Source organism: Chaetodon auriga, chromosome 21 (genome assembly GCF_051107435.1).
Source record: "Chaetodon auriga isolate fChaAug3 chromosome 21, fChaAug3.hap1, whole genome shotgun sequence".
In the NCBI taxonomy this organism is placed as follows: Eukaryota; Metazoa; Chordata; class Actinopteri; order Chaetodontiformes; family Chaetodontidae; genus Chaetodon; species Chaetodon auriga.
Genome location: NC_135094.1, coordinates 10,584,398 through 10,599,553, shown reverse-complemented (window position 1 = coordinate 10,599,553; position 15,156 = coordinate 10,584,398). Strand labels below are relative to the sequence as shown.

The following is a 15,156-nucleotide window of genomic DNA, read 5'->3' as shown; positions in this document are numbered from 1 at the left end:
GAATAATTTTGATGAACTAACAAAATAAATGTACAAGTCAGGCAGCTAGAAAGACAGCCCGTTGAGGTCCTAAATCCTTTAACGCGCACATGCGCATAAGGAAATTCCTCTTTCTCGGTGGGCGCAATGGCGGACGCAGAGTGAGTGTTTGCTGCTGTATCAAAATCCAAGCACATCCAGAATTTAAACAACCATCTTTGTTCATTTTAAACCCTGGATAGATTGTTTAGTTTCTATACACTATAACCCTTGTAATATTACGGAGGATTGTCGTTCTTATTGTTGTTACGATCACTTTGTGGAGATATATGTGTAGCTGCTGCAGTAGTACAACATGGCTGTCTTTCCAGCCTCCATGCACTCAATAAGTAGTTAGTTTCTGTGCTGAAAGGGACAATAAAAATAGAAGTCGACTGTTACAATATGTTGTTGACTTTTATGTCACTATTTATGTTTCCGAGACACGTAAGCTAGCCTTCGAGGGAGTAAAACAAGTGATGTAGAAGCCGGTAAATGACAGGTTAGCAGCTAGCCGCTATCGCGAGGATGTGATGTGTCAGTTAAGGAAAGTAGCTACGAGAAGGTAGTATATATTGTTAACGTGTTTCTAATTTGGTCCTGAATATCTGTATCTGTGCAACAGAAAAAAAGTTCCGGCGGTCCCTGAGAGCCTTTTGAAAAGGCGAAAGGCCTTCGCCACCATGAAGGCCTTTCGTATCAAGAAGATGCTGGCTGAAAAAAAGGTAGGTTGCACGCGTGAAACATGGCCCACTTAAAGAACCGACTTGATTTGTATGTGGGGTGTTCTGTAATTCTTGTATTGAATGGGCATGTATTCGTCATGTGTACCCTAGGCCCGCAAAGTGACCAGGAAACTGATCTATAAGAGGGCTGAGAAGTACCACAAGGAGTACAGACAGATGTACAGGCGTGAAATCCGCCAGGGTCGCACTGCTCGCAAAGTGGGAAACTTCTATGTGCCCGCGGAGCCCAAACTGGCCTTTGTCATCAGGATCAGAGGGTGAGTAGTGTCCACTGTCTGGGGACAGAACTTCCATACCCGTCAGACTCATCAGTAGCATTTACATGGATTGTTATACTTCAAACTAACCATTGTACTGAAGCTGTTGATGTGGGTTGTTCAACAACTCTTCATGATCCTGCTTTTATGCATCCTGTTTTACCTATTTGCTGGTTGGAAATGCTTTTCCCATGATGAGGCAGATTTATAGTAAATATTATAGTATTGAAGCTTGAATAAACCTAATTCCAACCTCTTGTTGCTGCTGTGGCTGTATCTTCATGCTACTTTTGTAGAGAACTTTTTCTGTATTGAGAGCAGGTCAAACTGTTGATAAGTGTAGCAGTTTAGATTCATTGTGCCGTGCAAGCAGCCAAAAGTAAGTTAAGGTAGTTAGGGAGTTGAAGGACTGCTGTTTAGATGACCCTTTCATTCAGTAGTGCCCAAATTTGGTTATCATAGCAATCCATGTAAATGTACTTGAGTAAGCTGTTTGGTCTTTAAGTGCTTAGTTATGTGGTTAATGATGCACACTCTTTCCCCGACTTATCGACTATGTTGATACAATTATGTAGAATAAGCCAACTATTTCTGAAACCACAATCAGAATAGACGAGAGACCTGCATGCTGCTGCTAACATATGCTAATCATCGTCCTGATATGTTTTCTAGTATCAACGGTGTCAGCCCCAAGGTCCGCAAAGTTCTGCAGCTGCTCCGTCTGCGCCAGATCTTCAATGGTGTGTTCGTCAAGCTGAACAAGGCTTCAATCAACATGCTTAGGATTGCTGAACCCTACATCGCCTGGGGGTAAGGCTGCAATCACTAAAACTTGATGCTGACCTCGTAATAAAAAGAAGTGCGCTCCCATTGTGCACCATGCTCGACATTTGATATTTTATAAATTGTACTGTTAGTTATGGTCTACTGAAAGTGCTACTACTACTACAGACAATAACATATCTCTGGAATGTGGTTAATGATGCTGAACTTTTTTCCCCATCTTATCGACCATGGTGAATACTGACTGAAACTAAGCCAGTTTTGTCTGAAACCACATTCCTTGATAATAAGTACCTGATAGTATAGTTTTTACACATGTGTATTTTGAGGAAAGGAGTTACTTGCTCCGAGGTTCTTGGTTTGAATTAGCATGAAGGCATCTAGTTGAGTGTCTGGATAAGGGAGAAATGCTTGATAAAGTAAATAAGGTTGTAATAATGCTCCAGGAGGAGACAAACCACGGCGATGAAACTGTGGATATACTTTTCATGTTGTCTTATTGCAATCCCCCCCAAGAGAATATTATTATAACCTGGTATTTGATGCACCTAATGCTGCAGCTCTTGACTTAAAATGTCAGGAACTAAGTACTGTTGGACAGTTACCACTTAAATAAACCTAATGTCACAAACTTGATTGCAGGAGGTGTGAAAGCATGGCTACACAAAAGTATAGCTTTTATGGCTTATTATGAATAGAATATACACAGTGAAAGTTTCTGATCTGGACTGCTGCTGCATGGCTTTCTTTGAGCATGATGTATATCTAGTCACAACCTTATAAGTGATGGCACATCAGGTAATGTGATTTAGACTGTTGATTGAAGAAATGTCCCAAAGGGCCACATGTTTTGAGGTGAGAGGATGAGCACTAAGGCTAGATTTATGTTGGTGAATGTTATTTATTTTTGGTGGTTGTAAATGCCTCTTAAAATTTAATCCAGTGGAAAAACCTCAAAAGCTACACAACTTAAGTGGTCATTGTGTCTGAAATGTCCTTATTTAGGTTAAGTTTGTTTTGACGCCTGTTATATCGTAGTTGAAGTAAATTATGCTTTTAGGAAGAAATGATAAATTCTGTAATAATGCCTGAAGGAAATAACAAATATGCAAGTCTTCCTATGTTTTTCAGAACTAATTTTAATAACATTTATGACCTGCTGTTTCCCCAGGTACCCCAACCTGAAGTCTGTGCGTGAGCTCATCTACAAACGTGGCCATGGCAGGATGAGGAAACAGCGCATCGCCCTCACAGACAATGCTCTGGTGGAGAAGGCCCTCGGTATGGGAATGGCTTACCTTTTTTTGTTTAAAAAAAAAAAAATCCACTGCTGCATATATGAGGTGAAGATTGCTCTAGAATTAAGATTAACATGAATATTATTTCTCAGGAGGGAGTACTAATTGGTAACATGGTATACTTTATCTGAGCGTCTTCATTTTAGATAAGGTGTGGTCTTGATCAAGGCAGTATTAAGGTATTTAGTGTTATTTATTGCTGCTACAAAGCACAGTGTTTCAAAAGCAGAATCACAGCTTAATGTACTGTTAGATTAAGGCAAAGTGCTACATGTGGTTAATGATGCACACTTTTTTCCCCGTCTTATCGACTATGGTGAAAAAACTGAAAACTAAGCCAGTTGTGTCTGAAACCACATGCCTGTCTAACAGTGACTTTACCATTAGGATGACAAACTTCTTATTTTGACCTTTTTTGAACTTTGTGTCACAAAGTCAAACGTTGAGCTTTAACAGAATCTGGTGAACTTGTTGGTTATATAATAAACTCCAGTCTTGGTTAAACAAATGCTCCTATCAGTAAAGCCAAAGCTGTCCTATATGCAGGTAATAACAGAAGAGTTGTCTCTTGCCTTCACTGATTTCTCACATGCAATTAAAAGTAGTTGTGTGGGGGCAGCTATGCAGTTGAACTTAATTGCATTGCTTTTTGATCTGCAGGCAAATATGGCATCATCTGTGTTGAGGACCTCATCCATGAGATTTACACAGTTGGAAAGAACTTCAAGCCCGCCAACAACTTCCTGTGGCCCTTCAAGCTGTCGTCACCCCGTGGTGGTATGAACAAGAAGACCACACACTTTGTGGAGGGAGGAGACGCTGGCAACAGGGAGGATCAGATCAACAGAATGATCCGGAGGATGAACTGATATGGTGAGTTGCAGGAACATTGCGGTTCTCGAAAGACGGCATAGCTCATTAGGTGTGGTTAATGATGCATATTCTTTTTTCCCCATCTTATCGACTATGGTGAAAACCAGCTGACAATAAGCCAACTATGTCTGAAACCACATCTTAGCCATTAATCTTCAAATCATCCACTACAAATGCCTCATTCTGTGCAAGACACAGGGAAGAAGTAATGTGAGGACAAATCTAACTTGGTTCAGTGACTTTCTAAGGCAGATTGGATCCAAATATGCAATATGGTAATGATTTTATTCCAAAAGATGTTTCCCAAACTGTATAAAGTTAGCTCTGAAATGAGCCTTAACTATGGTGTAGATGAGCTGTGTGATGCCAGTCTTAAATGAAGATGTATCAGCCACCTTTGAATATGTTCCTAACATTAACAGTGTGGAACAAGTTATTACAGTTTCTCAAATATGAATTATGGTCCTCATAACCGGCTCATAATAATCTGAGTACTAGTAGAGGAAGCATGGAATTAACATTTAGCCTAATTATTTAATCTGTTGGACACTGTTTTGTATCTGGTAACAAATGAAAGCAACCATGTCAACTGTTCCATCAATAACTGTTTTTTTGTTTGTTTTTCTTTCAGGTTTTCAAAGGACTCAAAATGTACAATAAAAACCTGGAAAAAAAAACTGTTTTGGTCTTGTCATTAATGTGTGGTGTCCTTTGATACATCAACTCACGCCAACTCATACATACCTTTTTGTTTTGGTATTTAGCGGAGATATAACCCCTCCTTTTTTTTCTTTTTTGTATTTTCCCTTTGGTAATAAGACCATTGGAGACCCTCAAAATGACGTGTAGGATATACAGATTTACAACTTAGTTTAATTGTATGTGAGGACAAATTTGTTACACATTTATAATACATACATACATATTGCTCCATATACACAATAGTTATACTGCACTATTATCCTTTCTATGAGGTCTTCATGTATACATATTGTCCTGTGAAATACAGTTAATACAGATCTGTTTTTAGCATAATGCTACCCTCCATGTATGTATTGCTAATAAGGGAGCAATTATCTGTCATGGCCGTATCGGTATGAGTGAAAGGTGCATATAATCTTAATTTATGTTTTGGTTTTAATGTGTATTTTCTATTTATCACTTGATTCACCTTTTCCCTTCTGCTTTGTGACTTGACCTGCTATCACGTCTGTGTGGGTCATTAAAATCTGTCTTAAATGAAGAGGGGGTGTTGAGCGGAGCCGGACCTGCCGTGTAACGGTTTAAATGAAGCCTGTTTCCATGGCGACGCGGTGACTCGGTAGCATAGCGGTGAGCTGCAGATAGCATTGCTGCTCGGGGATGACTCGTTTGGACGAATTACACGTTATTATGACCAGGAGTCCTCTATTTGGTCGATAACCGGTTCGTGTCTTCAGCGGTCAGTGCATGGCGGCTCCAACATGATGACTTTCCAGGTTAACGCGTCGCTACCAACCGCAAAGGCTCTAATATCAGAGGGAAGCTCAAACAGCAGCCAGCGCGGCCCTGACGCAGCTGCACATCCAGCATACAGGAACTTCGGGATGGGGGCAGGTGGAGGACAAGCAGCCTTCACACAAAATAATCTCATGAGGAGGAAATTTCCTGTGATGCAACCCTTGAGCAGTGAGTAAGCATGTTCCACACATCTGCTGAGCTCATTCAGCGTGCAGCTAGCTTAGCGCTGTGTTTAACAGCGTCCATCTCTGTTGTAGAGTCCAGGGATTGGACAGCCTTGGTTGGCGGCATCGTCGTTGGAGGGTAAGATGTGTCAACTGAATAAAACATCCAAGACTAATACACATATGGTGCTAAGCATGTGTCATCATTCTGGGTGGTGTTCACCTTTATTAAAATCCATGTGTGCTGCTGAGGATGGTTCTTAATCCTCTGTCCTCCATCTATGTGCAGGTCACCTAACTTAGCCGAAGATGACAGACTGCAGTCAGAGGACAGTGACCCGGAGAAGGACATCTCTGGGAGACACTTTCTTTTTGATAAGAAATGTAAGAACTGCAGAGTACGAGAGTTTGGTTATTACAGCAGTGAGTAGATTTGTATTCATTATGTTTTGATCCCATTTGGCCTAAGAAGTGGACTGGATTTAAAGAGATGACCTGGAGGCTTGTTTCTGGATTGTAACCTGGCAACCAGTAGGTGGAGATGTCAGCACGCATGATGAGCACAAGCCTCCAACACGTGACTGCACGTGTGAACGTTGATGCTTGAGAGCAACATTACAATTTCACAATAGGACTCAGCAATATTTATAAAAGATAGATGTCTGCCATATTCCTGTTGTGCTGAAATCAAATCATTTCAGAGAATGATTGCCTTCATATTACATGCTGAATGCAAGTTTTTTTTTTTAGGTACAAGGCTCGAGAGGGGCAGAACTGTGGTTCCTCCACTCCCAAGAGACTACCGTGTGTACAGACCTGGCAACCTGCATCCCTTCAGCCTGTCCAAGGAGCTTTCCCACAGCCATGCTGGGCGGCCTTTCACCCTGGGGTAACCAGTGGATTAATGTCACTCAGAGGAGTAGTCGTACTCTTCATAGCATATTCCTGGAGACAGCTGCACAGATTGCAGTAATTAGACAACTCACTGTCCCATATACAACCCAGATCCCAAAAACTTGGAATGCTGTGTAAAACATAAAGAGAAAGGTGTCATTTACTCGTCTTTTTTTTGACATATACTCAATTCCAAAAACACCTGTTTAGAACATTTCACAGGTAAACAGGTTCATTTTCTAACAGGTGATAGTATCATGATTGGGAGGAGCATCCTGGAAAAGCTCAGTCGTTCACAAGCGAGGATGGAGCGAGGTTCACCACTTTATGAACACATGATTGTATCAATGATATTACTCCATGGGCTCAGGAACACTTCTGTTTTTATTTATGTCTCACACAGCGTCCCGAGTTTTTTGCAATCAGGGTTGTATGACAAGAATGTGAGAAAAAAGCAGCCAGGTACAAAATGTTTTGACACACATAATTTAACTGTCAAAAGAATAAGATTCAAAGCTGATTGCTTGTTATGTTTAATGTTCTGGCAACACTTGATTCTAGCTTGAATTGAATCATTATTATTTTGCACAGTAATGAGATCACAATCGTTTATTACTGTACGTCCTCCGTTTGTGGGAGCAGTTTAGTTTGACGGCACTTTTTCTCAATGGACAGAATGCTGCCTTCACTTTCAAATAGTACTTAGAATAACATTTAGAAGAACTTACACACCTTGTCTTTTCACATATAATGACTGGGTCTTCTTCAAGCAAAACAGAGAAAATATGGACTCATGTTGTCACAAAAAGACACCAGATACAAAGGATTTAAGTCAACAGCCATAATTGCAGTTTTACGTCATGTATGTTCATAATGTCCTCAATTTTGTCTTCCAGCTACCCTGAAAGATATGAACTGAACACAAGTCCAGCCATCCTCTTTCCCTCCACTTTAGTTCTCAGCGGCAGAAACACCTTCTCAGTTGACAACTGCAAGTTCAGCAGGTATTTTTGCCCATACAAACTCAATCAGACCAAGCCAATCAATAGTTCTCTCAATTATTTCTCAGACCTGTGCCTCTTCTGCTTCCCCCCTGTCCTGCAGGCCAAAGGTCAATTATCCAACCTCCAACCTACTGACTGTTAAAGACAATCAAAAGAGTGAGTTGATGTGATGCTTTGGCTGTGAAGCCAAGACAGGTATTTGTTGTGGTCATGACACGTCAGGTCAGGAATGCCCTGTTTGTGTAGACAGTGAGCAGGAGAATCCAACCTTCAACCTGCACAGGTGTTAAAGATGAGTTATTGGCAGCAAACATGTAATTTTTAAGGTTTTTACGTCTTCAAACAAAAAGCAGGGATCATAACAAAGTGGGGTGAGGGGTCACACGGGGAAAGGGAATGTTTAGTGTTGTCAGGCAGAGTATGGGTTTCTCCTGAAGCCGTCGTGTTTCAGCGTGCCCCAGTTTTAAAGTGCACAACCTGCACTTTCCCCTTTGTTTTACATTTCTACTTATTTTTACTGCAGAACACTGAAAATGCCAATCACACTCACTGATTAGACACAACCAAGTATCCATGACTTGATCCTCAGCTGATATAACTGTGCATGCTGATATGACACAAAATGAGAAGATGTAGCTAAAGTGAACCAGTTTACTGCATTTTGATTTAAGATAATATACCCAACATCATGAAAATGCCCCTCGTTATTTCGGTGCATCATTTCTTCTTCTCTCCCTTCCTTGTATCTCTCTCTCTTGCCACACAGGCCAGTCTTATCCGGACCCGATGGTCGGAGCCTCTCGCTCTTTCATCCACAGGATATCCGAGCTGTCCTCTTTGGAGGGTGAGACGGTGAGACAAGAAAAGCTCAAGAAAATGCGGAAACCTCGAAAGCCTCCATCCTGACAATCACCTCCTCCCCAGTCCCACTGGTTAAGGATAAAAACCTTTGAGTCTGTGCCAACGACGTCTGAGGAAAACAAAACGTTTAGGGCACCGTGTTCCTTTCAGTGGCTCGCTCTGACTGCTTGTTTGTCCTCAGTGATATTAGTTTCCTGCTTAACATGGCTGATCTTCACATTCTGGGATTCCTGACCTGAGCTTCTCTCCTTTAGTCATTACACGTAGTATTTACTGTGGTAAATTGCAGCGTTTGCTACAAGAATAAATGCTGATGATGAATATTAGTGAATATTTTCTCCTCTGACTCACAGCTGCCAGTAGTTTTCCACTCAAACACCTGCATGAACAGATATTTATTTGACCTTTCCAATGGCTTGTAATGGCTGTTATGTAATACTGCCATATTTATCACTGCATCATCAATATGTCACAGATACTGTCAAGCTTGGATCTCATTACAACAGTGTTTCAAACATTTCCTGTATACTAATTAAAGTTTGTTAAAGGCAGAATGAGTAGGATTTGCAGGTTGCAGTTTGTGAAGTTGGGCCCTCCTGACAGGCTCATGACACCAGAAGCCTCTTCTTGGATGCATGCTTAAGATCTGGGCCCTGGTCACACCCTGCACGCTGTTACTGGCTGGAGGCTACACATGCACAAAGGTTTGACATCCAGAAACGTCACAAACACAGGAAAATAATGAAGTGCAGGCAGAGGGCAGGAGCTCTGCAGATACACCGCCGCACACCATCAGAAGTGATGATTGAGAGGGTTTATTTTTTGTATGAGTCTATACATCGTCCTACTCATTCTGCCTTTAAGTAAGTAACATATCTATGTTAAATAGTTTAGCAAAACCATTATTGTGCCTTGTTAAACGTCTTCCTGAAATTAAATAAATTTATTTTTGTTATTGTTACTCTTTTTGTTAAGAGCTTCTTCCCTTTTGTCCTGTAGCTTCTAGCGGAGATAATAAAGGGAGCTTCCCGTCCTTTTGGCATGTACATATGGAGCAGCGCAGTCATCAGAATGCCTAAAAGATTGCAATGAAACATAATCTACATTCCATATCTACAAAACAGACACAAAACTGTGCCCCCAGATCCCAGAATGTGGTACTTTCCCACATAATGCATTGTGTTGTTGCCGTATGGAGGGCAGCTCATGTCTCTGAATGGTCTTGTTCATTGCATTTGACAAAGACAGCAGTCATGGCAATTGTCTTTTTGTTTGGAGGAAGATGAGGAATCCGTTATTATCTGATGACGTGGTTATCATTTATGCTCGTTTATAATTTGTGTTGTTGTTTCAGCCCTTTATTGGATCGCTGCGTTACTAATTGTAGTGTGAGTAACGAGAGCAGAAAGGCAATAGTCATATTGTATATCATGCCATAGACATAAAGATTCACCTTCTGCAGTGCAGGATTTGAAGTCAGATGCCACAGACATACTGTAGTCTGAGGAAGTGGACTGTAAAGCTGGAGTACTGCACAAATACCAGAAGAAAAAAAAGGTTATGATTTTAAAAAAAGTAAGAAAATCACACAAAAATGCACCATGCGTGACGTAGTTCTCGTCTTAATTAAAAGTTTATTTGAAAGACAAAGTAGAAGTTCACACACCTCCAGACATAAAAATCCATTAACTGGCTCGCTCTGTTCTTGCCATCCACGCTGACCTTCACTGTTGATTGAATGCTTAACGTTGCTTAACATTAAGTCCTTAATGTTTTACGTGACGTGGCCGTCGACAGATAAATAGAAGTTAAAAAGTGTGTATGTCCCAGATGAAGTTGTTCTGGCTGCTCCACTCCTCTGTGACGTGTGTTATGGGGCACGAGGAAACAGAGACACTTCGCTGGCTTTCCAAGGAGTGTCCTGCAGTCTGTCATGGAGATCGTGTCGAGTGAGGCCGATGGGCCTGAGAGTGACACATCAAGGCCTCCCGACCATCTGAAAGAAATCCAAGTGAAAGATCAAGGTTTTTGTTTCATTCTTTTACTTTAATCTCCACGTGATTAAACAAAGTGGAGAGAGCAGAGACGGGAGGGTGAGGGTGAGGGTGAGAGCAGAAACAGTCATCAGGATGTGAGTAAGGTCAATGATTTCGGTCACTGTGCCACTCAGCTGTTATCTGTGTTTCATTTCCGAGAGTGTATCCCCGAGCTCCCCATTAAATACAAATGTGATCTTGTCAGATGTTAGGTTCTGTTTGTGTTCCTCTCTCCCTCCCTGTGTGTGAGGTGTGCATTTCAGGGACACACTGTGACCTAGAAACACAGAGCCATCCCCTTATTCATGCTAAGTGAAGGGGGGCTGCATTCGGGCTCAAACGGAGGCCGGGTCTCCCTCTTCTTGCAGGGTTTTTACCGTCCCTTTCAAGTGTAGTGAAACAAAATGACCTGGAACAAACAGTCAACAATGAGGCCTTTAATAAGAGCTGTACTGAGACCTGCCCACAAGCGGTTTATCGTTTCACTGTAGTTCAGCGGAGCTCTTAGCCAGGACTGAGTACAGTGCTTATTTAAATCAGCCAGGGTTCATTTTGATCAATCAGTGAGCTATAGATGCAAAAATGCTAAATAATTTTATCTGCCTCAAATAGACTTCATGTGCAGATCTGTTTTCTTTTAATGTTTACATTTATGTTTTCCTTATATTTGCCACCAAAAGTCTTGCAGCACTATTGTTAATATAGTGTTTTCTGTCAGAGGCAATAGATGGGAGTGGACTGCGTGTCCCCTGCTCAACCAGTGCTTCAGTGAAGAAAAGCCAGGTTGTGTTACTGTTTCGGCTGCCTTGATAGTGTGCCAGTTGACTCTGTCAGCAGGGATCGGAGAATGTAGCCTGTCTGCCAGATTATAGCTTTGCCAACGCCTCAAATCAAAAATGCCCTAAATATGTTTGGGTCAGTGTGAGAGGAAAGGAGCCAGCTTCAGTCTGGGGACAAAGATCACTGCTTTATATAATTAGTGTGGATGATATGTTTGCTGTTTAGTGCCAGTGCTCGACCTGAAGCTGGTATAACCAATATTTGCTAACACTTCATATAAAGATGCACATATTCACCATTAACTAGCTATTCTTTGGCATGCATAGTAACATGGACACTAATAAGCAACTACTTATCAGTGCATATGTGTACCCGAATATAAAGTGTAATCAGATATTTTTTATGACAAGAACGGCTGTAATATGAAAACGATCGCTAATATTGAAGAAGCCACAGAGAGTTATCAACCCGCTCTGTGGAGGTTTACAGCAGGGGTCCCCAACCTTTTTGCGTCACGGACCGGTTTCACGTACAGCAATGATTTGCCGGACCGGCATCGAAACGAATAAAAACAACTTATTAAATATACAACTCACCATTATCCTGAATGTAGTTATTGTAACTAGTGGGAGCCCTACGCTTGTTTCTCTTCATCCAGAAGGCGTCATTGCCTCATTTGCGAGCCTGTCGCCACATGTTACGCAGAGCGGGCTTGGTGCGTGAGAATCACCTGAAGCGATAAACCCGTGTTTTAAGTAGGACGGCTGATATTGTCTCTTAAATGCAGCTTTCTTTTTCTTGGAAGTTGTAGGCTTTCTGGCCTTTTCCCCTTTTCGAAGAAGCTCTCCAACGACGTTTTTTTTTTTTTTTTTTTTTTTTTTTTTTTAAACTAATTTTTGCTAGCTTGTGGGCTTACTTATTTACTACCGTATCACGTGACCGAGGCGAGCGGTTTGACATCTGTACAGCGGCACAGGCGGATGCACCTGATTGTCGAACTTCTTTCAGTATCTGATGATCAATAACATATTTTTTTGTTCAGTCTCTCTGTGCGGCCCTGTACCAAATAGCGGTTGGGGACCGCTGCTCCAACACCCCATTTACTGCACTGACTTCCTGATCATTATCAGTGTGTGTGTGTCCCGGGTCAGATCCCGGCTATTATTATCACTATTATCATTATTATCATTATAGTGTGTGTGTGTGTCCCGGGTCAGATCCCGGCTATTATTATTACTATCATTACTATTATTATTATTATCATTATTAATGTGTGTATGTGTCCCGGGTCAGATCCCGGCTATTATTATTACTATCATTACTATTATTATTATTATTATTATTATTATTATCATTATTAGTGTGTGCGTGTCCCGAGTCGGATCCACGGTCGGATCCCGGGTCTGGTCACGGGTCGGTCACGGGTAAGTCCCGGGAAATTGCCGTGACCGACCCGTAACTTACCCGGGACCGACCCGGAACTTTCCCGGGATTTTACCGGGACCGACCCGGAACTTTCCCGGGACCGACCCGGAAATTTCCCGGAAAAGTTCCGGATCGGTCCCGGTAAAATCCCGGGAAATTTCCGGGTCGGTCCCGGGAAAGTTCCGGAAATTTCCCGGGAAAGTTCCGGATCGGTCCCGGTAAAATCCCGGGAAATTTCCGGGTCGGTCCCGGGAAAGTTCCGGATCGGTCCCGGTAAAATCCCGGGAAATTTCCGGGTCGATCCCGGGTAGGACCCGGGTAGGTACCGGCTCGGATCCCGGGTCGGATACCGGGTCGGATGCTGAAAAAAATGATTCATGCCTTTAATTCAAGCTGACTTGACCCAGCTGTTATTTTCATTATTATGAGCATTATGAGTGTGTCCTGGGTCGGATCCCGGGTACTGATCCATCCCGGGTTGCACCAGCGAAGGAGAGAGAAACGGTGTGGGAGAAAATTGCTACCCGTGTCAACGCGTAAGTTTGAATGTACTATTCCATTGACTTAACATTTAACCGTACTTAAGATCGTAGCATACAGTTATGAATGTAAATAGGAATAAAATCTGAAAGAAGGCAGAGGCCCGAAAACCGGGTGGAGGGCCACCTCGACCACCTCTGACAGAGGCGAGGGAGCTGGCCCTCAGCCAAAACCGTGAGCGACGGTGGCTGAAGGCATCCCCGGGGGAAGCTCATCTGAGCCCCCGGGACCCCCAGGACACAAGTGCCTACATCAGGTGCAAGTATACACTTGTGTCTTTTTAAAAATAAAACTTATATATATCACTTCTCATATATAAAACGATATAAAAAAAATAGGGTTAGGATGAAATATGTTAATGGTTGGAACTATATTACAAATCCTAACTAATCCTAATAATCCTAATAAATTATACCGTTTGATGAAAAGCGGTAGCGTTCGAACAGATAATCCTCTGGAAATGACAGGACATCTAATCCGGGTCGGAAGATTCTCTCGCGACGTAAAGCATTTCTAATCGGGCTTCGATATCAATCCGATTGGGGGTGAATGGGCAATCGATGTCTAACAGCTTTCTTCATGTGGGAGGAGACAGATAGAAACTCAGGGTTTCTCATAGTAAACCTGCCCGCGAGCAGGTTATGTTCACAGAGTCTGTTACCATGGTGACTGACTCAGAGTTTCAGTTCCCTCTCTTTCTGGAACAGATAATTCAGAGTTTTCCTCATCTCAGGGTTAATTTACTTAGAGTTTTCACGTAACCCGCTTTCTGGAATACCCCCCTGCACTGACTTCCTGTAACTGTTATTATTATTAGTGTGTGTGTGTTTGACGTGTACAGAGGCACAGGCGGATGCACCTGATTTTCAAAGTAAAACTTTTTCCATGGGCCAGTGGTTGGGGACCGCTGCTTTACAGCATCTTTCAGCTCATTGTTTTGGATTTTCAGCCTCTAACGTCAGTTTGGTTCAGATTTTAGGGTCCCATCCTTTCAAATGTGAAGATTTGCTGCTTTTTCTTGTCTTGCATTATCATAAATAGAACATCTTTGCACTCGGTTGGACACACAAGAAGAAAAAGAAGAAACACAAAATTGAAAGGAACAATGTGCATTATTAATTAAAATCTTTAGTTTGAGCCCTCACAGAATTACTTGCATTTCATACTGTACATCAGCGCCCTTTGAGTCTTCATCAGACCCAGCAGCATCATATCTTCTATTTACCAAGAAATTAACCTAAAAGACTTCCAGCCAACCAATAAAAATTCTTTCTTTCTAAAGGCTTTAACTCTTCACTGATATGTTCTACTTCCTCTGTTGTGAAACAAGTTTGGGCTCTAAAGAAACTTGTTAAAGGATCCTAAAAGAGAGTTACACAGTGATCAAAAACAAATGATAGAGCAAACAGGCGACATGTGTCAACAGGCGCCCCTGGTCCCATAGTAACCTGTGCGTCTGTGTGTTCAAGTGGGGCACTCAGAGGTCAAATGTTCGTCTTTGCCATCATACAAACACAGCAGAGCCCAAAACTAAGTCAAATCTATGGCAACGGAGCCTATGGTGCTGCAAATATTCACTCGTTTCTTTGCTTGCGCTCTCTGTCTGGGACCTCAAGATCGTAAAAAAGCAAGATAATTTTTATCTTCAAGAATGTTTGCATACAAGTTTTTACAGCTGCCAGTTGAGGAAGGTTTTTTTTTTTTTTTTTTACTTTCATAGCTCAAAAGTATCAGTTATGTGCAGGTATGACTGAGATTTGACATGTTTGCCAACAACATGCACGTCAAAGCATGACGTGATATGCGATTTTCAGCCGCAGTCCTTGATGTATATGAGATTATACACTTTTGCCCTTACGCACCCTAACCTTTCCGCCGCTCTCTGACATTTCACAATATGATCTATGAAATCCACCATGATAGACGCATCCCCTCTCATAGTCATTACCAGAATTTCATCTCTCTCAGAGGCAGAGG

At 41.9% G+C, this 15,156-nt stretch overlaps 2 protein-coding genes and 3 non-coding genes across 5 annotated transcripts; all 5 read left to right on the top strand.

The window, feature by feature from the left end:
- Positions 1-113: 113 nt before the first annotated feature.
- On the top strand, positions 114-4,725 carry rpl7 (ribosomal protein L7). Its single transcript, XM_076721462.1, has 7 exons — positions 114-140; positions 644-743; positions 855-1,021; positions 1,694-1,831; positions 2,976-3,085; positions 3,763-3,975; positions 4,607-4,725. Exons 1-6 carry the CDS (start codon positions 127-129, stop codon positions 3,969-3,971), a joined length of 738 nt encoding a protein of 245 aa, XP_076577577.1. The 5' UTR covers positions 114-126; the 3' UTR covers positions 3,972-3,975; positions 4,607-4,725.
- Positions 1,991-2,082, top strand: LOC143314565 (small nucleolar SNORD12/SNORD106). Its single transcript, XR_013075804.1, has one exon. It is a non-coding gene; the product is annotated as a small nucleolar SNORD12/SNORD106 (small nucleolar RNA).
- Positions 3,373-3,462, top strand: LOC143314566 (small nucleolar SNORD12/SNORD106). The gene has a single exon (XR_013075805.1). It is a non-coding gene; the product is annotated as a small nucleolar SNORD12/SNORD106 (small nucleolar RNA).
- On the top strand, positions 4,024-4,116 carry LOC143314567 (small nucleolar SNORD12/SNORD106). The gene has a single exon (XR_013075806.1). It is a non-coding gene; the product is annotated as a small nucleolar SNORD12/SNORD106 (small nucleolar RNA).
- A 562-nt stretch (positions 4,726-5,287) lies between the features above and the next one.
- c21h8orf89 (chromosome 21 C8orf89 homolog) lies at positions 5,288-9,359 on the top strand. The gene is made up of 7 exons (XM_076761635.1): positions 5,288-5,643; positions 5,733-5,778; positions 5,929-6,023; positions 6,390-6,528; positions 7,430-7,537; positions 7,638-7,693; positions 8,304-9,359. Exons 1-7 carry the CDS (start codon positions 5,439-5,441, stop codon positions 8,441-8,443), a joined length of 789 nt encoding a protein of 262 aa, XP_076617750.1. The 5' UTR covers positions 5,288-5,438; the 3' UTR covers positions 8,444-9,359.
- The last annotated feature ends 5,797 nt before the right edge of the window (positions 9,360-15,156 follow it).